General features: G+C 36.7%; 1 protein-coding gene across 1 annotated transcript in view; it reads left to right on the top strand.

Moving 5' to 3' along the window:
* Positions 1–25046, top strand: part of CPXM2 (carboxypeptidase X, M14 family member 2) — a 181493-nt gene that overhangs the window by 56423 nt on the left and 100024 nt on the right. The window contains exons 6-8 of the mRNA XM_053692603.1: positions 10945–11029; positions 14496–14646; positions 24132–24220. Coding sequence (XP_053548578.1) covers positions 10945–11029; positions 14496–14646; positions 24132–24220 — 325 coding nt within the window. The remainder of the gene's footprint in view (positions 1–10944; positions 11030–14495; positions 14647–24131; positions 24221–25046) is intronic.

Below are 25046 nucleotides of genomic sequence, written 5' to 3' on the forward strand. Positions count from 1 at the left end.
CTCTCGGCCAACCTTCTTTTATGTACTTAATAGCTTCTTGAAGGTCAGTATATACATATGTCTCCTTTCTTATTTGCTCTAGCTTCCCTGACAAAATGGATTTGGATGCCAGAACTGAATCTACATACACTTTCACATCTGCTTCCGTTGAAGATTCTTCAGCAGCAGCCAGCGGGAGCCTGGAAAGTGCATCTGCCACTACCAGTTGTTTCCCCGGCACATGCACTGCCTGAATGTTGAACCTGAGCAGCCTCATCAGAAGTCTCTGGCATCTTAGGGGTGTTTTGTAAATATCATAGGCGTTGATTAGAGAGTCTAGCGGTTTATGGTCAGTCTCCAGACTAAATTTCTCTAAACCCACTAGGTAATGCTGGAAGCGCTCACAGGCCCAAACTGCAGCCAGGCACTCTTTCTCAATTTGGGCGTATTTCGACTCAGCAGCCGTCAGTGTACGGGAACAGTAGGCGATGGGCTGTAGTTTGTTTTCATTCAACTGCAGGAGGGCAGCCCCTAACCCATAATTGCTCGCATCAGCACTAACCACAGTCTTATTAGAAGGGTCGTAGAACCCCAACACTGGGGCAGACCCCAGCAGTGACTTGACCTGCACAAAAATTTCTTCCTGTGAAGGTCCCCAGACCCAGGTAACATCTTTCTTTAACAACTCTGTGATAGGGTGTAGTATTGTGGATAAATCTGGAAGGAACCTGCCCACATAATTCACAAGGCCCAATATTTGTCTCAGCTCATGTACATCAGAAGGACTTTTCATCTGTTCAATAGCAAGGATTTTATCAGGGTCCGGCTTGATGCAATCCCCATTGATAATATAGCCAAAGTAACATAACTCAGCCTTCCTAAAATGGCATTTCTCCTTATTTAATTTCAGCCCAGACTCTCTAATGGTCTGCAGCACACAGCTCAATCGCTGATCATGTTCTTCCAATGTAGACCCATACACCAAAATGTCATCCATGACGACTGCCGTGCCCTCATGGTCCCTTAGGAGAAAACTCATCTCTCAAGAGCAGAGGATATCCCGAAGGGGAGTCTGCAGAAGCAAAACCAACCTACCGGTGTAATGAAGGTAGTCAGTTTTCGGCACTTTGGATCTAGAGGTATCTCCCAGAAGCCGCTGGAAGCATCCAGTGTAGAGAAGAACTTCGTCCCAGCCAATTTCAGAGCTATGTCTTCAAGTGTCATCAGCACATATCTCTCTCTCTCTTCACCGCCTCATTCAGCCTTTTCAAGTCTACGCAGATGCGTACCTTCCCGTTTTTCTTCGCAACAGGCTCAATGGGGGCACACCAGTCAGTTGCTTCAACAACCTCTTCAATGACTCCCATATTCTTCAAACGCAGAAGTTTAAGTGATATTCGGACTGGGTTGCAATTCAGTAGGCCCAATTCACCAAACATATCTTCTGAAATCTCATTCACTCTGGCGACCAGGCCCAAACCACAGGCTGCTTTTCTGCTCAATAGGTTGTTAACACACTGACCTCTAATCACAAGTACCCACATGGTGAATTTCCTCTGCTTGTACTCGCAACTGGCAAGAAATTTCCCCGCACAATCGATGCGGCCACCAGGACTATGAACTTTTGTTGCTGAGGCTGCCAAGGCAGTTTTATAAATGTTGTAAGGGACATAACAGTGATGTCTGCTCCTGTGTCAATCTTAAAGGCAACTTTGGCTCCCATTACAGTAAGAGTAACTCGCCAATCTTCATCTGAACCAGACCGTTCAACAACGGACCCTACAAAGGACACTTGTTGACCCTCCAGGTCACTATCCACCTGCATCTCCTTAATGTATTCAGTTTTACATGCCACTTCAAAATGGCCCATTCGGTTACATTTTCTACATCTTTTGTCTTTAGCAGGGCATACGTCACTCTGATCATGGGTACAGTTACACCGCATGCAGTGAGCATGCTGCTCCCATCCTCTTCTGGGCCTATCTGTTACCCTTGGTCTACCGCTCACACTGTGCCTTTCACTAGCAGCTCTCCTGAACTGCTTCACTTTATCCACAATACTCTCTGACCTCAGATCAGCAGTTTGCTTTTTCACCAGTTCACATCCTAATAGCCCCATCCAATGTTAAATCAGCCTGCAACTGTAGCTTCAGTGAGACTTCAGCATCTGCAATTCCTATGACTATTCTGTCTCTGATTTGCTCCTCTTTAGCAACACCAAACTCACAGAATTCAGTTAGTTCATACAGGCTGCGCACAAATGACTCCACAGATTCTCCCACATGCTGAGCACGTTTGTGAAAACAAGCCCTCTCATGAATCACATTTCTTTTGGGCACAAAGTGGGCACTGAGTTTGTTCATAACTATTTCAAAGTCAAATTCTTCCCCTTCTTGGAAAGTTAAGTCATTAAACACTGGCTCCACATCTTTCCCCATAGAGTATAAAAGAGAATTAACTTGTACTTCACCACTCTGCTTGTGCAGCTTGGAAGCAATCCTGAAGCGTTGAAACCGCTGATGCCATGTGGGTCAAGCTGCAGGCTGAGATAAATCAAAAGGCTCAGGTGGGGTAAACTTTGACATCGTCATTAATCAGGAAACAGAAGCACAGGCAAGTACTTCTGACACCATGTCATGAGATGCAGGACACAGCATAGAAGGTACAACACTATTTTATTGCAGAGCATAGAAGTATACAGCTTGCACAACACATCTAACTTGGTAACTGCGATATAGACAATCAATCCCCTAAACCACGCCCCCATCTGGTGATGTCACTTCCCACTCTCATCACAAACCCCATCATCAGACAAGTGAAAAACAACAATCATTAGTGCACTTACCAAAAGGTACTATTTATGCAGCAAGCGGTCTCCATGCCACCGGCTCCCATAAGTGCATGCCAACTCGAAACCGGAAGTGGAGCTTGATAATTTGGCCCGAGGTGTTTACTGTCCACGTAAGGTTGCAAAAAAAGGTACAATGCACCAGAGCAGGACACAATTGGTGAGCCAATCTGAATAAGCATACATACTGTATGTATTTAATTTGTTTACTTACTATAAAGGGCCATATCCAGTTTATGACCAGCACATGAGCGCTTCAGGTGCACTAGGTAATCACACAGTTTGCCTGCAAGCATTTGCTTAAAGGGACAGTAAAATCAAAATTAAACTTTCATGATTAATATAGGGCAAGCGATTTTTTTTGTTGAAAGCTAAACTTAGGTAGGCTCAAATACTAACTTCTAAGTCCTTGAAGGCCCCTCTTATCTCAGTGCATTTTGACAGTTTTTCACAGTTAGACTGTGCTAGTCCATGTGTGCCATATGGATAAGACTGTGCTCACTCCCGTGGAGTTATTTATGAGTCAGCACTAACTGGTTGAAATGCACGTTTGTAAAAAGCACTGAGATGAGGAGTGTATTAATATAACAGTGTTGGTCATGCAAAACTGTGGAAAGGGTAATGAAGGAATTATCTATCTTTTTAAACAATAAAAAAATTCAAATAGACTGTCCCTTTAATAATACAATTCTCCAACAAATTAAGAGTTTCCCTTTAACACAACACTGTATTTTGCAGCATCTAGAATGATACAGATAAAGAGAAGCTTGGGATACACAAAGTTCAGGGATATGACATCAATGAGAAACTAACTAATAAACAATGTACACAAGGAATATCAATAAAGAAAATCACAATTAAAAAGAAAAGAGTAGCAGAATAAAAATATGAGATAACTGCTAGGTCCCTTCAATCCCTCCTGCATGAAACACTTCCCAGTTTCTATGGTGCTAAGTAATATTTTTTCGGTAATGAGCTCATTTCCATCTCCATTTTTTCTATTAATGTCCAAGAAAATTTCCCTGATTTAATCTGAGGAGAGGTCTGTCCTGACTCCTGTGAGACAAAATTATTTTCTTTCTGTTGATGTTGAATGCTGGAATTTTCTGTTTTGTTTTTATTTTTTTAATCACTGACCTTGAACAATTTGTTTCGCAAAGCTTAAAAAATGACTGAGCAAATGCAGCCTCTGATAAATCTTACAAGCTGCCCTTAGGGACTTGTGTCAGATGCAGTCATGTGAGTTATACTGCAGTATACTCTAGGGCTGGGCTGTGCAGCCTAACAAATGGAAGTCACAGAGTGATCTACTGATGACTCCAGGGACAAAATAAAGCAACCGCTGTGCCGGCATAGATACAATATGGCTACAGCACAGCTGTCTATATGTGATGGTTACAGGCAAACTACCTTTATTCCCTTGGATGCCAGAAAGGTCTGCAACCCAGCCCCAACTCTAGACCTAATCCCTAACATCTATTTCCAATGCCTTTCCTTAACCCTTACACCAAACCCTAACTCTAAACCCTACCGTCAACCCTAACCCCAAACTCTAACATCTATACCAAAATGCAAATCCTTAACCCTATCCCCAAACCCTAACTCTAAACCCAACCCTTAACCACAACCCCAACCCCAAACCCTAACATCTATCCCAAATGCAAATCCTTAACCATTACCCCAACCCTTAACCCTAACGCCAATATTTATCCCCAATGCAAATCCTTAACCCTAACCCAAAACCCCAACTCTAAACTCACAGTTAACCCTAACATCTATCCCAAATGCAAATCCTTAGCTGTAGCCCCAAACCCTAACTTTAAATACAACTCTTAACATTAACCTTGTACCCTTTCATTTATCCCCAATGCAAATCTTTAACCCTAACTCTAAATCCAACCCTTAATATTAACCCCAACCCAAAACCCTAACATCTATTCCACATGCAAATCATTAACCCTAACCCCAAACCCTAACCCAAAACCCCAACTCTAAACCCTACTGTTAACTCTAACCCCAACCTCAAACCATAACATCTATCCCAAATGTAAATCCTGTGCCCTAGCCCCAAACCCTAACTTTAAATCCATCCCTTAACATTAGCCCCAAACCCTAACATGTATCCCCAATGCAAATCCTTAACCCTAACTCTAAATCCAACCCTTAATATTAACCCCAACCCAAAACCCTAACATCTATTCCACATGCAAATCATTAACCCTAACCCCAAACCCTAACCCAAAACCCCAACTCTAAACCCTACTGTTAACTCTAACCCCAACCTCAAACCATAACATCTATCCCAAATGTAAATCCTTAACCCTAGCCCCAAACCCTAACTTTAAATCCATCCCTTAACATTAGCCCCAAACCCTAACATTTACCCCAATGCAAACCCTTAACCCTAACCCCAGATTTTAACCCCAATCCCTAATCCTAACATTTATTCCCAGTGCCAATCCCTAACCCTAACATCTATCCTCACACCTAAAGTCAAACTAAAGATAAAATTAATATTTCATAATATAGATAGATCATGCAATTTAAAAAAACAAAAAAATACTAACAAAAATACATACTTTCCGTTATAAACTTTCTGAGGATCCAGCTCCTACTCAGCTTGTGCAAAAGTGCACAGTATGTACAGATATGCATTTTGTGATTGGCTGATGGCTATCACATGATACAAGAGGAGGGAAAATTGGATTCATTTTAAATTTGACAGAAAATATTCTACTGCTCATTTCAAATTCATTTACAAACTCATTTACAAACTCATTTCAGAGTGCTATTGCATTGTCATTTTATTGTGTATTTATCAGATATTCAATTCTACAGTAACTGTAACATATATCCCCAATGCCAACCCTTAACCCTAACTCCAAACCCTAACTCTAATCCCTAACCTTATCTCTAACTACTCTCTAATTCAAAACTCAATCTATATCTCTAATGCATGTGCACGATTGTGATCCTACCTCAGTATGCTCCCAGACCTAAGTTCCAACAAACAATACCATCCAATTAAATTTTGACTTCAATGTCCCACTAATTACCAGGACAAACATTTGAATCTCTTTCATGAAGCAAATTTGTTTCCACATATTAAGATTTATTACAAATAAAGTTGATACAAATGCCAATTTCTTTTTTATTTCTTCATGGAAAAAACAAACAATGATATATGTGAAACTTTTCTTTGCAATACTGCTTCCTTAGAAGATCATTTTCTTCCAGACTGATCTCTACATTATTGCATGCAGAAACTAAAATAAGGCTCCAGTTTTGTTTTTATGATCAAAGTCCCTTTGAAGCTACACGGGTCATAAGACACTGAAAATATCCAGAGGGATGGATGGAATTGAAAGCACCAAGATATACCAATTACATTATTTGTGTCTTTGATTTGCTGGCCACCCATCTGGTATAAGTGCAGTTAATTCTTCATTTTGATAGGATCTTTACAACTCCAGTTATTTGTTCACTAATTCTTTTTAAAATGTTAAATGTTATTTCTGGGAAATAATTACTTTATGTATCTAGTAAGATTATTATCATGGTTCTTAATATAGTTAAATTAAACAATGCAAACAATAGATACAATAAAATCTTAAATATATCACAATGATTCGATCTCAGAAAGTATATTTTTATGACACAGTCTTATGGAGTGAAATAGTTACTAAGTGAAATTAATTAACATTATAGGTTTTTTTTATTTAAAGGTACAGTGCAAGATGGTTTTACAACTAAGTTGCTTTTTGAAAATGGGCAAATAGGAAATTTTTCTCCAAGTCAGCTATATAAACTGACTTAGCACCCTTTGTTTTGAGCACATTATCATTACCAGCTTTAAACTGCTATCCACCCTGCTGACTTTTTAAAGCTAACCTCCATATATTTCACTAATTGTCTTTAACTGATAACCACTGTAAAACAGTGCATTTTATACTAACTGTGTTATACTAACTTTATGACAGTGCCTTGTTGTCTGTAGACTAAAGTTCAGATTGGTTCCTCCAAATAAGGGAGGTAACCCTGTTCCATATATTTCACTAATTGTCTTTAACTGATAACAACTGTAAAACAGTGCATTTTATACTAACTGTTTTATACTAACTTTATGACAGTGCCTTGTTGTCTGTAGACTAAAGCTCAGATTGGTTCCTCCACATAAGGCAAACTGTGGGTGGAGTTTGGCTGTTGAAACATAATTGCAGTAAAAAGGATTTTATCTTGTTTTAAAAATATGTAGACATGGGTAGGCTGACCATATTGCCGCTTTAAGAAGGAACACATATGAAAAATACATATGTGAGGGTTCTTATACAAAACAATTTCTTTAAACAGCCCTGAAAAAAGCCCTGACATATGTATTTTTCATATGTGTCCCTTTTTAAAGCGGCAATATGGTCAGCCTAGACATGGGTAATATGTTATTCTATAGCAACACAACATACATGTCTTGTAATTACACAGTGTTTACTGTCCCTTTAAATAAATGTGAGCAATGCTTCCAGTGAAGGCTGTCAGTGACCTGCTCACATAAAATACATGAGACAAGTGCACTATACTAGAGACATTTTTACCAATACAAATATATTGCCAAAATATTTCTTCTCAAAACTGAAAGTCCACTAGCTCCCAAATAGTGCTGCAGACACGTGCACACTCCTGAGCTTACATCCCTGCTTTTCAACAAAGGATAACAAGAAAACAGAAAAAATAATAGAAGCAAATTGAAAAGTTGTTTAAAATTGTATGTTCTATCTGAACCATGAAATAAATTTTTGGGGTTTTATAATGTTCGTTTAAGTCAATAACAGTTCTGTAAATTTCCTTCCATGCCCACTGACTGCATCAAAGCAGGAGCTTTTGTACTCTCAATTTCATAGCTCTGCAATTCATTATCCACTCATTTGGCAAATAAGATTATCTACTCTGTAATTATCCCTTTCTCTAATTAAAAGGCTTGTTAGACAGTTGTAGAATTAACCCCTTTGTGCCTGTTGCATGAGCGTTTTCTCACTGTGGTTAGGATGTCTCCTGTACTCAGCAGTCTGTGGTGCGTGGGCTATAAGCAGGTGCCCTGGGGGAGTTAAATGTCTATCTCACTTGTTCTATTTACAACGCACAGGCTGTTTCTGTACAACAGACTGGAGATCTAACACACAAATGAGAAAATAGACGCCTGACGCTGGTCCTGTTCCTGTGATATTAGCAGCAGATTGTTGCTAAACTCCTGATACAGAAGCTTTAATACATCCTCAGATTTCATATCTACCATCTTATATCACAAATTCAAAATAATCAGAGAGATTTCACTTTGATTTTTAAGATTCCAAAATCTGTCTTTACTGTGCAAGCCAATCAGCTGCCCTCAAACCTCATGGTGCTGATGCAGTTTTAAGTTAATATTTTTATATTTCAATTACATTTCTCTTTGGATTACAGCCAAATCACATGTGTATGTAATCAGAGGAGTCTCACTGCAGTATGGTTTTGTGGGAGTTCCACTTACTCTAACAAGCTATATGCCTTTAGATATCTCAACAGCCTTTATTCATCATACATTAAGTAATTAAGCACTGCATTGTGAAAGATCTGTATATTTGTTTAAAAGCATTCAAGACTGTTATTTTAAGAGCACAAAATTGCATTGTTTTGTAGTCCAGGGATATATCCATTGAAAAGGCCGGAGTATATTTATGTTATATCTTTTGCTCCAGCTGCTATTGGCAAACACTGTCCTGCTACTACTGATACACTGTCCTGCTACTACTGATGTAGTTCCACCCACAAAACAAAGGTGGGGCACTGCCCACAAGGCCCCATTCACCTCCCTGTCCAAGAAAACCTCCAGGAAATGTTGGCTGTAGCCATATGGGGAAAATATCAAAGAGCTACTGAGCTGATAAAGCAATCACTAAGAAGCATTAGCGCATACATTGAGCTTGCGTTACAAGTGGTGAGTTAAAGGGACAGTCTACCTGAATTTTTTTATTGTTTAAAAGAATGACAATACCTTTGCTACCCATTATCCAGCTTTGCACAACCAAAATTGTTATATTAATATACTTTATAATCTCTAAATGTGCCTGTTCCTAGCAGGCTGCCCCTTATCTCAGTGTTTTATATCTTGCACAACAGCTAGATAGTGTTAGTTTATGTGTGCCATATAGATAACATTGTGCTCACTCCTGTGGGGAATGATAATAGTTATGCAAGAACCAGCTCTGATTGGCTAAAATGCAAGAAACAAGAAGCAGCCTGCAGAGGATTTTATACAGGTAATCATAGATATAAAAAGTATATTAATATAACCATGTTGGTATGCAAAACTGGGGAATGGGTAATAAAGGGATCATCTATCTTTTTAAACAATTTTCAAATAGACCCTTTAAAGGGACACTGAACCAAATTTTTTTCTTTTGTGATTCAGATAGAGCATGCAATTTTGAGCAACTTTCTACTTTACTCCTATTATCAATTTTTCTTTGTTCTCTTGCTATCTTTATTTGAAAAAGAAGGCATCTAAGCTTTGTTTTTGATTGAAAACACTGGACAGCACTTTTTTTATTGGTGGATGAATTTATCCACCAATCAGCAAGGACAACCCAGGTTGTTCACCAAAAATGGGCCGGCATCTAAACTTACATTCTTGCATTTCAAATAAAGCTACCAAGAGAATAAATAAAATTTGATAATAGGAGTAAATTAAAAAGTTGCTTAAAATGTCATGCTCTATCTGAATCACGAAAGAAAAAATTTGGGTTCAGTGTCCGTTTAAGTGTTGTGTACAAGCACAATTCAAAATACTGCTGTAAAATGTAGTGTAACAGACCTACATCAAGAACTCCACTACTTGCGCCCTCCTGGCTTAGCGCTAGATTAATACCCAACATGAGTTGTACTGAGTGACCCCCATAGAAGCCTATTATGTCAGGGATTTAGCGCACCTGTGCTAAAAAAAAGGACAACGTTACAGCTCTCTAGACTAATGCTTGAGCAATAAAAATGAACTTTGGACTTGTAACGGGTACCAGATTGGGAATAAAAAGGAGTCCTGGATCCATTTGAAGACTATTTCTGTTGGGTCCATAGAATGCGCACTCCCTATTTTTCTCAAGGGAATTACTGGGATACTCCTTCCCCCCAATATTTATTTCAGAATTAAATTACATTAGTTTGTAAAAAGTCAGATTGTTGTAGTATAAGCACCTACAACTAGGGTTGCCACCTCAGCCTTGTTTTCCTGAACACTTATAAGTTACGCATGCTGCAGGGTATGCAGAGAGGAACATGAATAGTGCTGTCCAGGGTCACTATTTGTGTGCTGTTTAGGTCCGCAGTGCTTGTTGTCATCTGCAAACCCTGCAGCATGTGTAACTCATAAGTGTCCAGGAAAACATGGCCAAGGTAGAAGCCCTGCCTAAAACTCAATGTTATCCATGACTCAATTTCACAGCATGAAAATGATTATCTATTGTGGGATCTGGAAACGCAAAACAGTCTCACAGTGTGACTTGACTAAATACTAGAAAAGATGGCTACTAAATGGTACATTGCCTAGGAAATAAAACTTACTTACTAAAGGAAACACTTTGTGACCTTAATATGTATCTCTCAAATGAGAAGATAAGTGCTATAGCTGCATCACCTCACCAGCAGCACCACCCCCTTAAAGGGATATATAAAATGTGCAGTCACCAATCAGCAAATAGCACCCAGGTGCAGAGCTTACTTAGCTATGCTTTCAACAAAGAATACCTAAATAATGAAGCAAATTAGATAATAGAAGTAAATTAGAAAGTTGTTTAAAATTGTATTCTCTATCTGAATTATGAGAGAGAAAAAATTGGGTTTCTTGTCCCTTTAACATATAGCTGGCCAGCCTGAGCTGCTGTGGCCCAACAGGAAATCTTCTGGTGTCCTGGTAAGCAAATCTGTCCTAGTTTCTTACATAAACGCAGAAATAGAAGCTCTGTTAATTGTACTCAAGCACTGTTAGTGCACAATAGCGCCAATATTTTTATGCTCCACTTGTAATCTGGGCCTTTATAAGGAATTACATTTTGAGTTTAATTTTCCTTTGATGGTTTGTTCTTTCTTCCTAGGAGTGACTGGGTGACCTCCTATCGAGTTATGGTCAGCAATGACAGTCACAGCTGGGTCGTTGCTAGGAATGAATCTGGAGATATGGTGAGAGCAATTATAACTTTTATCTTAAAGGGACAGTGTACATCAATTTTCATATAACTGCATGTAATAGATACTACTATACAGAAGAATATGCACAGATGCTGATCTAAAAATGCAGTATAGAAACGTTTAACAACTTACTTAGAAGCTCCCAGTTTAGCATTGTTGATGAGGTAGTCTGGGACACCCACTGAAAGGGGCTGGGTAAACAAAAAGAGCATACCCCCCTCCCCTGCATATGAAAAGACAGCTAACATAAACAGGAGCCTGCAGTAGTCTGTAAACGCGCGTATACATCTGGCACTGTGGGGCTTGGTTAGGAGTCTGAAAATCAGCACAATGTTCTTAAAAATAAGCAAAAATATACAGATGGACTATATAAATGGGTCATCTACAAAACATTAATGCAAAGAAAAATCTAGTGTACACTGTCCCTTTAAATGGCTGAAATTGATATAGGTGGAAAAACAGTATAAAATACCTATTAAAACAACAGAGAAGCGTTTAGAGGCTCACAAATAAAGTGAAGATGGAGCTAGTAAAATGTATATTAACTTTTAATGTAATGAAATCCTGTGCTTTATATATGGACTATGAATAATATTAGTACAAGCTTTACTCTTGTGTCTGATTACAGTCTTCAAGGGGCTGCTTATAAGGTGCATTAAATGCTTTTATTTTCTTTGTTGTGTTTTAAAAAATACATTTTAAATTATAATAAAGTTTAAAAAAAAAAAAAAAAAAAAAAGCTGAGATTCTTGTGCTGAAAAAAACATTTTGTGTTTATGCTTGCGCGGCGTCACTGTCCGCCAATGTAGCTGTGGTAAGAGTCCTTAAAGGGACATGAAACCCCAAATCCTGATACATTTTAAACAACATTCCAATTTACTTCCACTATTACATTTACTTGGTTTTCTAGGTATCCTTTGTTGAAAAGCAGAGAGGTAGGCTCAGGAGCGTGCAAGTGTCTGCAGCACTTTAGGGCAGCAGTTCTGCAAGAATGTTATACATTTGCAAGAACACTAGATGGCAGCACTATTTCCTGTCATGTAGTGCTCCAGACATGCCCACGCTACCTACCTAGGTATCTCTTCAATAATGAATACCATGAGAATGAAGTAAATTTGATAATACAATTAAATTGGAAACTTTTTTTAAATTGTATGATGTGTCTGATTCAGGAATCATTGGGTTTCAGTCAATTTAAATAGCTTTAACATGGAAGCCACAATTAAACATGATTCAGACAGAGCAAGCAGTTTTAAGAGACACCTAGGAAGATTACCTAGGAAGATTCACGAGCAGCAGTGCAATACCAGGAGCTAGCTGATGATTGGAGGATATTCACATATGCCTCTCAGCATAGGACAAGATATGTTCAGCTAGTTCCCAGTAGTGCATTGCTAGTGGAGCTGACTTTAACTGTGTGTTTAACATCTTTGCAGGGGTTAAATACTATTAATAGTTATATGTAAACAAAAGTGCAATTATAAAATGATTTGATGCAAAACAATTTTAATATGTTTAATGTCTCATGTTTTTAACAGTACTGACATCTAGGGATGGGCGAATGTGTTTATATTCAAATTCGTACATAATAGAATGTTGATAAGAATGAATATTCTTAAAAATTCTGTAATCGAATGTTATTTACAGTTTTCGAATGTCACTTTCGAATTCGAATATGACATTCAAATTCGAACGTGACATTAGAATTTGAATATTACATTTATAAAACACAGTTGTAGACTAGAAAAACTATTTAAAATTCGAACGAATGTATCAAAATTAGTTTTAAATTTCAAATTTTTAGAATCATTCGCCCATCCCCCTACCTACATTCCTATTATTTATACTTTTTTTTTTTTTTCCATAAATTTTTATTGAGACTTAGATAAAAACAGTAACAAAGGTACAAGCGCAAACCATTATAACAGTACAAGCTAACATTGTTATGCATACAGTTTTAGGTTGAGAAGTAATTCTGAAACAGTGAGACATATATTATTTGTTTTGTAACATACATGTAGATACTTTTATATGTCTAACTATTATCCTACAATGGGGTTACACTCATATATATTTCAAGTCCCTATTTTGTATTATTGACAGGGTTATTGAAGTAAGTTATAGAGCTAAGTTTATGTTTTATGAGGAGTTAGACCTAGACGTCTACTCCTGGATGTTTAAAAAGATTATTAGGTATCAGTATTGTTCTAAATTAGGAAGGATTTTCTTGGAGTCGAGGGGACATGTTCATCCAGAGGCAGGGGGTGGGGGAAGGGGGGGAAGAGAGGGAGAGAAGGTGGGGTTTTGAGTTAAAAGAGAAGTTCCAGAATAATGTAACTTAGTCTGGAAAAAGGGTCAGCCACGGGTACCAGATTCTAATGTAGAGGTCAGTCTTATCCAAAACTCTAAAAGAGTATTGTTCCATTAATCTAATATGTTTGATTATGGACAGAATTTGTGTGAATGATGGTGGGATTTGGTTTCTCCATGTTCTGGCTATAGCGAACTTTGTGGCCATGAATAGATAAATCGTTAGTGCATCTGTAGGGTTGTCTAGAGTAGGTATTGGCATGTGTAAGAGGGAAATCTCCGGAAGATAAGGGGGTCTGATATTGAGGTTGTTAAGTGTTTTGTATAGCTTCTTCCAGAGGGGTTGAATTTTGGGGCAGGACCACCAAATGTGTATATGAATTCCTGGAAGGCCGCATAGTCTCCAGCAAAGAGGGGATTGTGAGTTATAGATTTTATGTAGGGAGATGGGAACCAAATGCCACCTGACTGTAATTTTATAATATAACTCCCATAGGGTGGCACAATGAAGAAGTTTTCTAGTAACCTGAAATCTATTATTCCAAATACTAGTATCGACAATAAATCCAATTTCTTTCGCCCAGACACGATGTTGTGAGATTTTGTGAAATTGTTTAATATTTGAGAGCAAATTATAATGTAGGGATAAAGGGTGTTTAATAGTGTGGGCATTGTTCCATGTGTGTTCCCATAATGAGATTTTCCGGGGGGCTCTCTTTGGGTAGCCCCAAGCACGGAGCCAGGTACTAATATAGAAGGCTTCAAACCTATTATTTATACTTTAAATACTTGATTGTTACCTGGCAAAAATTGCAGCAGATCAACTATATGACAATAAGGCACTCCTGGTTGTTTTCTGCTTTGCAAAGTAATAAATCTGACCTTGGTTTATGCAGTATATTTATGATTATTATAGTATTTCTCATATTTAGTGCATATACTTGTGCTAAATGTATTGATGATATGTACAGTATATATAATAGGGTGCTGAAAAATATATCAAGCATTGTAAATACCTTTGTCTCTTTGCTTTTCTCAAAGTTACTGAGCACAATATATCAATCAAAGCCCAATGAGTACCAGCACCTTTTTGTTTTTTATATACAGAAAAAAGCATTGTATAAACCCATGTTTTTTGTAATTAAAGATGTTTCAGGCGAACAGTGAGAAGGAGATTCCAGTTCTAAATGAACTTCCAGAGCCACTGATTGGGCGATATATCCGGATCAATCCACGGTCATGGTATGAAGAAGGCAGCATTTGTATGAGGCTGGAAATTCTTGGGTGTCCTCTACCAGGTATATAGGCATGTTCTTACATTTGGTGCTTCCTTCTCTTGTAAATTGGGATTTGATAGCTAATACGCCAGTTATTGTCCATTCTCATGTACCCTTATACCAAGGTTTGACAAATTCTATGAGCCTGGTAGTGACAACTCCTAAAATTGTACTTCTGGCCCCTAAATTTGTGGATTATTTCACTAGATAATAAGTATGCAGCCTTTACTAGGCTGCTAAAATTGTGTGTCTGGTTCCAGCTAGTCCCTAAGCTTTATGTTACATCAAATATTTCAATGTGAGAATTTGTTCTATAGAAAATTTAAATGGCAGAATTAATGTCAAGAAGAACATTCGTTCTACAGTTTGAATGCCAACATTGGCCAATTCCTACTTGTGAGCTTTCATGAGCTGTCATTGTAAACTTGAATAAAGGGATCAACTGGTAAGCAGGGAAATGTATTTTTAAACACTAACGCCTAGATTTAGAGTTCTGCGTTAGCCGTCCAAACCAGCATTAAGGGGTCCTAACGCTGGTTTTGGCCGCACGCTGGTATTTAGAGTCAGTCAGGAAAGGGTCTAACGCTCACTTTCCAGCCGCGACTTTTCCATACCGCAGATCCCCTTATGTCAATTGCGTATCCTATCTTTTCAATGGGATCTTTCTAACGCCGGTATTTAGAGTCTTGGCTGAAGTGAGCGTTAGAACTCTAACGACAAGACTCCAGCTGCAGAAAAAAGTCAGGAGTTAAGAGCTTTATGGGCTAACGCCGGTTCAGAAAGCTCTTAACTACTGTGCTCTAAAGTACACTAACACCTATAAACTACCTATGTACCCCTAAACCGAGGCCCCCCCACATCGCCGCCACTCTAATAAAAATTTTTAACCCCAAATCTGCCGACCGCACACCGCCGCAACCTACATTATCCCTATGTACCCCTAATCTGCTGCCCCTAACATCGCCGACACCTACATAATATTTATTAACTCCTAATCTGCCCCCCCACGTCACCGCTACCTAACTACACTTATTAACCCCTAATCTGCCGACCGGACCTCGCCGCTACTCTAATAAATGTATTAACCCCTAAAGCTAAGTCTAACCCTAACACTAAAACCCCCCTAAATTAAATTTAATTTAAATCTAACGAAATAAAATAAATCTTATTAAATAAATTAGTCCTATTTAAAGCTAAATACTTACCTGTAAAATAAACCCTAATATAGCTACAATATAATGAATAATTATATTGTAGCTATTTTAGGATTTATACTTATTTTACAGGCAACTTTGTATTTATTTTAACTAGGTACAATAGCTATTAAATAGTTATTTACTATTTAATAGCTACCTAGTTAAAATAAGTACAAAATTACCTGTAAAATAAATCCTAACCTAAGTTACAATTAAACCTAACACTACACTATCAATAAATTAATTAACTAAACTATCTACAATTATCTACAATTAAATCAACTAAACTAAATTACAAAAACAAACAAACACTAAATTACAAAAAAAAAAGATTACAAGAATTTTAAACTAATTACACCTACTCTAAGCCCCCTAAAAAAAATAACAAAGCCCCCCAAAATAAAAAAAATACCCTACCCTATTCTAAATTAAAAAGCTAACAGCTCTTTTACCTTACCAGCCCTTAAAAGGGCTTTTTGCAGGGGCATGCCCCAAAGAAAACAGCTCTTTTGCCTGTAAAAAAACCCCATACAATACCCCCCCAACATTACACAATCGGAATTAAGGTAGGAAAAATCTGATTGGCTGATTGAATCAGCCAATCAGATTGAAGTTCAATCGGATTGGCTGATCCAATCAGATTGAGCTCGCATTCTATTGGCTGATCGGAACAACCAATAGAATGCGAGCTCAATCTGATTGGCTGATTGGATCAGCCAATCGGATTGAACTTGAATCTGATTGGCTGATTCAATCAGCCAATCAGATTTTTCCTACCTTATTTCCGATTGGCTGATAGAATCCTATCAGCCAATCGGAATTCGAGGGACGCCATCTTGGATGACGTCACTGAAAGGATAGGATGAAGACTTTGGACCCTCTTCTGGACCTCTTCTTGCCGGATAGGATGAAGACTTCGGACCCTCTTCTGGACGGATCGGTGATACCCGGCGTGGTGAAGATATGGTAGGGAGAACTTCAGGGGCTTAGTGTTAGGTTTTTTAAAGGTTGTTTGGGTTAGATTAGGGGTATGTGGGTGGTGGGTTGTAATGTTGGGGGGGGTATTGTATGTTTTTTTTAAATGCAAAAGAGCTGTTTTCTTTGGGGCATGCCCCGCAAAAGGCTCTTTTAAGAGCCGGTAAGGTAAAAGAGCTGTTAACTTTTTATTTTAGAATAGGGTAGGGCATTTTTTTATTTTGGGGGGCTTTGTTATTTTTTTAGGGGGCTTAGAGTAGGTGTAATTAGTTTAAAATTCTTGTAATCTTTTTTTATTTTTTGTAATTTAGTGTTTGTTTTTTTTTGTAATTTAGTTTAGTTGATTTAATTGTAGATAATTGTAGATAGTTTAGTTAATTTATTGATAGTGTAGCGTTAGGTTTAATTGTAACTTAGGTTAGGATTTATTTTACAGGTAATTTTGTACTTATTTTAACTAGGTAGCTATTAAATAGTTATTAACTATTTAATAGCTATTGTACCTTGTTAAAATAAATACAAAGTTGCCTGTAAAATAAATATAAATGCTAAAATAGCTACAATATAATTATTCGTTATATTGTAGCTATATTAGGGTTTATTTTACAGGTAAGTATTTAGCTTTAAATAGGATTAATTTATTTAATAAGATTTATTTTATTTCGTTAGATTTAAATTAAATTTAACTTAGGGGGGTGTTAGTGTTAGGGTTAGACTTAGCTTTAGGGGTTAATACATTTATTAGAGTAGCGGCGAGGTCCGGTCGGCAGATTAGGGATTAATACTTGAAGTTAGGTGTCGGCGATGTTAGGGAGGGCAGATTAGGGGTTAATACTATTTATTATAGGGTTTGCGAGGCGGGAGTGCGGCGGTTTAGGGGTTAATATATTTATTATAGTGGCGGCGAGGTCCGGTCGGCAGATTAGGGATTAATAAGTGTAGTTAGGTAGCGGTGACGTTGGGGGGGCAGATTAGGGGTTAATAAATATAATATAGGGGTCGGCGATGTTAGGGGCAGCAGATTAGGGGTACATAGCTATAATGTAGGTTGCGGCGGTGTACGGAGCGGCAGATTAGGGGTTAATAATAAAATGCAGGGGTCAGCGATAGCGGGGGCGGCAGATTAGGGGTTAATAAGTGTAAGGTTAAGGGTGTTTAGACTCTGGGTACATGTTAGGGTGTTAGGTGCAGACTTAGGAAGTGTTTCCCCATAGGAAACAATGGGGCTGCGTTAGGAGCTGAACGCTGCTTTTTTGCAGGTGTTAGGTTTTTTTTTCAGCTCAAACTGCCCCATTGTTTCCTATGGGGATATCGTGCACGAGCACGTTTTTGAAGCTGGCCGCGTCCTTAAGCAACGCTGGTATTTAGAGTTGAAGTGGCGGTAAATTATGCTCTACGCTCCCTTTTTGGAGCCTAACGCAGCCCTTCAGAGAACTCTAAATACCAGCGTTGTTTAAAAGGTGCGGGGGGGAAATAACATGCGTAGCTAACGCACCCCTTCTAATGCAAAACTCTAAATCTAGATGATATTCTATTATGAAAACACATGAAACCAACCTTATTAAACAGGTCAATAATCATGATAGTCAAGCACATAGGGCTAATAGACCCTTAAGAGGTGCGCTCACGTAATGTTAAACATAACACTAGAAAATGGAGACAACCCTGGAAGATGATCTAGATCCAGAAAGCGGCTGCTCTCATAAGAAAAGTAATCGAATGACAATCCTGTGGAGACAGAAATGAGGCGCTTTATAGAGCAATATTGTCTATGAAATACACAGGAAAGGACAGACAATTGCAAATTCGCATAGGTGAAGGCACCCACAGTGCCGTTAACAGCGAGCCGGGACCTCTTAGTCACCCGGCAGACTCACTCCTGATATCCAGCAGCTGGTCACTTGGTGGTACGTCCGCCAATCAGGATTGCTCACTCCGAAGACGTCAGGAGATGTGTCCTTGGTTGTCGCACCAATCAGCTAGCTTAAATCAGGGGTGTATGTGGAATGAGGATTCACCTCATACAGAAAATGGAATGATGAGCCATCAGCCTTTAAGCAAGAATGTGCAGTTATAATGTGCACATTATAACTGCACATTCTTGCTTAGAGGCTAATGATGATTTTAGGCTTTGAAACCCACAAATGGTCTCATTTACATAAACTTTCCTTCAGCTGACATTTGGCCTCCCTGTTAATGATAACATTGTTATGATGTGATAAACATTATCTCTTTCTAGCGGTAATGATGTCATCTACCCATTATTAATCAGACACTGACTCTTACTAATTCCTTTGAAAGTGATAAAATCTGCCTCATATTGATTTGCTCTTGGATGGTATTCACATCAAGCATCCTTAGTTTTAGTCCGATTCAGCCCATCCTGGCTGTTTTATTGCAGTGTTAAGTCTTGGTGTATTTGTGCTTAATACCTTGACTTTTTGGTAACCCAAACGCATTTATTAGCATAGATTTTCTTTTCAAGAAGAAGGAAATACCCTCATATAGTCACAAAATTCGACAAGTTTGAGTTGAGACAAGGAAGGTCTTCAATGAAATACTCAAAGCATTGACAGCGGACTCAAACAGATTGGATATTGGATTGGACTAAAACTGTTATATAAATGGAGGCATTGTATTTACATATGAAACTGACACTGGACATTCTTATCTCTAGCTACTGAGTAGATAGGTGACAACCAGAGTTAATAAATGTTGGGGAGTGGTTTAGTTTCCTTGTCCTTAGGTTCCTTCAAGGAACTAAGCTTTTCCAAAGGATTACTAATTTGTTCAAAACAGTCTTATCTAATACTAGAGCTGTTTCCATGACTTCCATCAATGGCTTGGTTGCTGGATACATAATATCAAACTTCCATAGAATTTTGAAATTTTTTTTTCTCCAGATCTGTTCTGCATTATTTATGTCATATATAATGAATTTCAGAATGTTCCTCAATATATACTTTTACAGCATCAGAATCACATGTAGATGTAGAATATTGAGTTGTATTGATCATTATGGGCTAGATTACAAGTAGTGCACTAACTGTTGCGTGAGATTGGTATTAGCTTTTTGCGCATGATGGAAATAGCGCTCGTATTAGAAGTTGAAAGTAAATGGCATTTTCACTTGTTGGGTTAACGCGACTGAAAACCTTGCGTAAAGGGTAGTGCTTTTAAAAAAAGTTGCACCAAACACAACATAAATACATCGAAAACAGTTACACTTGTAAACACTCTGATATAAATTTGTCACATAAATATTATAAAAAAGTTATAAGGGTTAAAATGTAGGTATATGGCAAGGTGTTTGACTGCAAAGGGCTATATTGTATTGTATATATACACATACATATACATGTCTAAATATATATAAATATGTGTATGTATGTGTGTGTGTATATATATATATATATATATATATATATATATATATATATATATATTATATATATATACTGATAGCTACAGGGTAGGGGGAGTGACCCAGAGTTCCCACCCCTATCCTGTGTAGTTCAGTATATCCTTACCCAGCACAAACCTTGTCGGATTAAAATATTTATAAATCAAAACAATAACGGTGATAAAACAGCTTAACTAACAGATATTTATTAATAAACACATTGCCACAAGCAGAAAAGATAACAAAAAGCCATATCCAATAGACAAAGTTAATAATGGGTACCCATAACATTCAATAGAGAGCTCCCTGTTAGTTGTATATCCACAGTTGAATGACTCATTCAAATGTATCCTCTGTTTCCCACATCCACTATGTATAGTTATTCCCACTTGTTATGGCCTGTTAGTAAATGTATTTAATGTCCACCCCCACGGCTCTTGTCATGGTTGCTTGCAACTGTTAGTGTAATTAGCTTCCAGTTCTGTCCCGCAAGTAAACCTTTGAGCATTTGGGTTAGTAAAGCAAAGCATGTATTGCACTGTCCTTAGTCAGACTCTTCACATTAATAAATAACGGAACATTTGATACCAGGGAGTAGCGCCTTCCACAGCATGTTAAGTTTAGGCAGCGCCTGCCATATACTCTTACCCTCCGTTCGGTTCTCCGTTTTCGGTGCTCATTTTAGGTCAGACTTACACTTTAGCTGTGTAGTTGGCCTTGACAGGGTGGGGAAAGTCCCTTGAAAACTTGTCAGTAGTATTACTTTTGCTGCATCTGCTACACGCGTTTCACCCTTACTATTGCACGGGGCCTCGTCCGGCTTGAGTTCAGTGACATAATTTCCTATCGTCATTGCTCTTAAAGGGAAATTCTTTCCCCTTCAGCCTATCGGGTGAATTTGAAACTTTATGTCTACTTAACTGCTTGAGGTCTTTTATTGTGGCAATTTTTAGAAAAACAAAAACAATTTTATACTTTAAACGGCAAAACAGAATTTGAACATTTAACAATATGTCCTGTTTGAAAATGCAAATTATTAAAATGCTTAGTATATCTTATTTATTCTAAAACATAGAGTTAGAAAAAATAGCAAGTTTGAATACAATATTATCCTAGAGATGGAGCTAAATTTAACTCCTCGTTCATTCCCTTTGGCTTTAGGGATCCCAGATTAAAGATCCATTTTCCTTCTTTCTGAAGGAGGATTTTATATAGATTCCCTTTCCTCTCACCTAGATCAACCAATTCCACTACCCTGTAGCTAGTAGTTCGTTCTGTTTTGAAGATATATATATGAGTGAACATATGTATTTATGTGTTTAACTGTATATTTTCTGTTCATATTTCACATTCCAATGTTCTTAACATACAGAACGATGTTATTTTTATTGTAAATATATGTATCTGTATATACCTATTTATCTACATGAAGAGCATTATGCATATTTTACATTCCTATGTTATTCACATAGAAACAAAATATTTGTATTATTGTATATATATATATGATTATGTTAATGTAAAAAAGATATATATTCCTATATATCTATAAGGAATATATATCTTTTTTACATTAACATGATCATATATATATATATATATATATATATATATATATATATATACACAATAATACAAATATTTTGTTTCTATGTGAATAACATAGGAATGTAAAATATGCATAATGCTCTTCATGTTTAACACTTTAGGTCTAACGTGGTGTGGGGTTATTGCACATGAAGAATTCATAATCTGAAAGCGTGTTCTTGAAATATTAAATATTGATATTAATTATTTAACATTTTTATAGATAATGTAAAAAATCTAAATAACCCATAGAATATATATATATATATATATATATATATATATATATATATATATATATATATATATATATATATATATATATATATATATATATATATATATTTACAGTATCTAAATTGTGCGCCTCTTGTAATCTAGCCCTATATGTTTCAAGATTGATAAATGACATGGTTATTAACCTGTGAAGAACAATTTGTATCCCACAAGTTACAAATTGATAAAAGAATAAATTTAAAAAAACTAAATAATTATTTAGGCTTACAGCTGAGTTTGTAAAGGACTTTCTAATCCTGCTACATGTTTATTCCTTGAGGTTTAGGATTTGTGATGAAACTGGATCATTTTCAGTTTAAGAAGCAGCTATGATGAATGAAATAAATCAACATAAAGATTTAGCTAGGTATTGTAACAGAACCTAACTGAAACAAACTAGCAGGACATGTTTTTAATGTTTTTAAGCTAGTTCTCACAAGATTATTTCCCCTAACCCATCACTGACTGGCACCTAGCAAGGGTAATTCCTGTGTAAGTGCATGTTTATATTCTCTGTATATTCTCTGTATGATGAGAGTCTTAGGACACATTGTAACCTAAAGAGAAAAAATCTCACTAATTCAGGGTCTTCATTAATTACACTCATAAGGCTGCTGGATATAGACAAATATAAATCATTTTCTATATAGACTGTATTTGATACCTTTTATTTAAATACTTTAATCCACTGAATAATATATATATATTTATTTATAAAGAATAGCACAAACATTGATAAAAATAACAGACTGGGTCTCTTAAACAAAAATATTTTTTCTTTATTACATCTAAACAACAAAAATATAAAATTATTTAAGGCTTTTTTTTTTTAATAGATGTTCCTCTACCGAGAAAAAAAAAATCTCAGTGTTTATAGTTATGTTTTTGAGGTGTGTCTCACTGTACTCCAGTATATCATTTGGAGTTGTGCCTATCAGCCAGTGAACAATCAGTCCTTAAGGACAAAAATACAGACATGCATTTCCTGTTAGCTTAAACATAAAAATAACAGCTTCCACCTTTTATCAGGCAAAAAAATGTTTATAATGTTTAGCTAGTGCTCTTTCATGTATACATGCCATTTTAGAGTTTATGGTCCCTTTAACCCTTCTGTGTATTTTCATATGTAAAATAATAAACCCTTTTTGGAGCCAATGTGTATATTTATTTTTTACAAAGGACGTAAAACTGAACTGAATCTCTGGAGGCAGTAATATCATTTTTAGATGAGGAACGTTTTCTCCACTGTATTTCTCTTTGTAAGTGAATAAAAAACACAAACTATTAGTTGTTTTCATGCACTGTCACTACATAAAGTTAGATAAATAGCTGTAGAAAATACTATTGTGCCGACAATAGACATTATATTCTCTATTGCATTGTTCATATAATGATTTTAAAGGGACACAGGTTTTTACCACTGATAAGAAAGAAAAGTGTTTAAAGGGACACTAAAGTCAAATTTTTTCATGATTCCGATAGAGCATACATTTAATTCCCCCCCCCCCAGTTTATTTATACTGTTAAATTATGCAGTCTTTTTATATGCTCACTTTCTGAGGCAACTGCTCCTACTGAGCATGTGCAAGAGTTCACAGTGTATACGTATATAAGTCTGTAATTTACTGATGGCTGTCACATGATACAGGGTATTGGCAAATGAAAGACATTTCAAATTTATTAGAAAAAAATCTACTGCTCATTTGAAAGTGCTATTGCATTGTCTTTTTACTATGCAATTTGTTGATTATGCAATTGCATAATTTCCTTTAAACATGAGCCAATCATTAGTAGAAAGTAGCTAGCCAATCATTAGTAGAAAGTAGCTATCAGCCGATGAACATTATTAGGAAATACAAAACTGATACTGTTATTAACATTTACATTCATGCATTTAAAACTTCAACATTTTTCTGGAAAAATACAAAAAATAATATTTCAATATTTTTAAATATTTTTTTTTCAACTAAAATGAAAATGTTTGAGTACACTATCCCTTTAATATAATAAATACATAAATATAATGAATGGATCAATGTACAACCCATGCACTTATTCTTTCTGCGCAGATCCCAATAATTATTATCACAGACGGAATGAGATGACAACCTCAGACAACCTGGACTTTCGGCATCATAACTACAAGGAAATGAGACAGGTATGTTCTATAGTCCTAATTTTAATTAGCGATCTCTGCATTTTTAAATTGATTAATTTAGTACCAGATATGCATTTAATTAAATAACCATTCTAATGCAGAAATCCTTTAGTTTATTAAAGAGCATTAAAAACAGTTAACAGTTAAAATACGTAACATAGAGCACAAAGTCAGGAACTAATAAGCCAATGAAAACAGAAATTCCAATGGATCAGCTGAAACTAGCCAATGGGCTTGCTCATAGTGTCCATAAACTGCCCAGAGTCTCCTAATTTCTTCTTTTTCCTGGTTGATGCATAGAGAGAAGAGATTAGGGGAAACAAAATATAAGGTCCCCAAGACATAAACAAAGAGTAAACCCTTGTAAATCTGCAGGAACACTTGTTTCTTGGAGATGGAAGTGAGGGGACTTGCATGATTGCAGAATTTGTGAAGAGGTGGTAGCAAATAAATTCAGAGGAGATGTGGAAGACGATAAATGCCTCAGTTTGTTGAAACTGGGAAAATAAACATTATTTAAGTTATTTTATAAGAAATATTAAATTACCGTATAAACAGAAAAAAAGGTAGATATGGGTGGAAGCAGAAGCCACAGGAAAAATATTTTTCTTTCTTTAATACAAACTAGATTATTTCTACACAAAACTAGAATAATCTGAACCTTATTACAAGAACCAAGACACATATTATGCTTGTTTGGAAGCAAAGTTGATCACTTACTTCATTGATTGGTTTAAAATAAAATGGTCTGAAAGTGGAATTAGATATCCAATCCGCTGCATTAAAAAAGTCTTGAAAGGAAGAGGAGGATTTTAAAAAGGCTTTA

The sequence above is a fragment of the Bombina bombina genome, chromosome 9 (genome assembly GCF_027579735.1).
Source record: "Bombina bombina isolate aBomBom1 chromosome 9, aBomBom1.pri, whole genome shotgun sequence".
Lineage (NCBI taxonomy): Eukaryota > Metazoa > Chordata > Amphibia > Anura > Bombinatoridae > Bombina > Bombina bombina.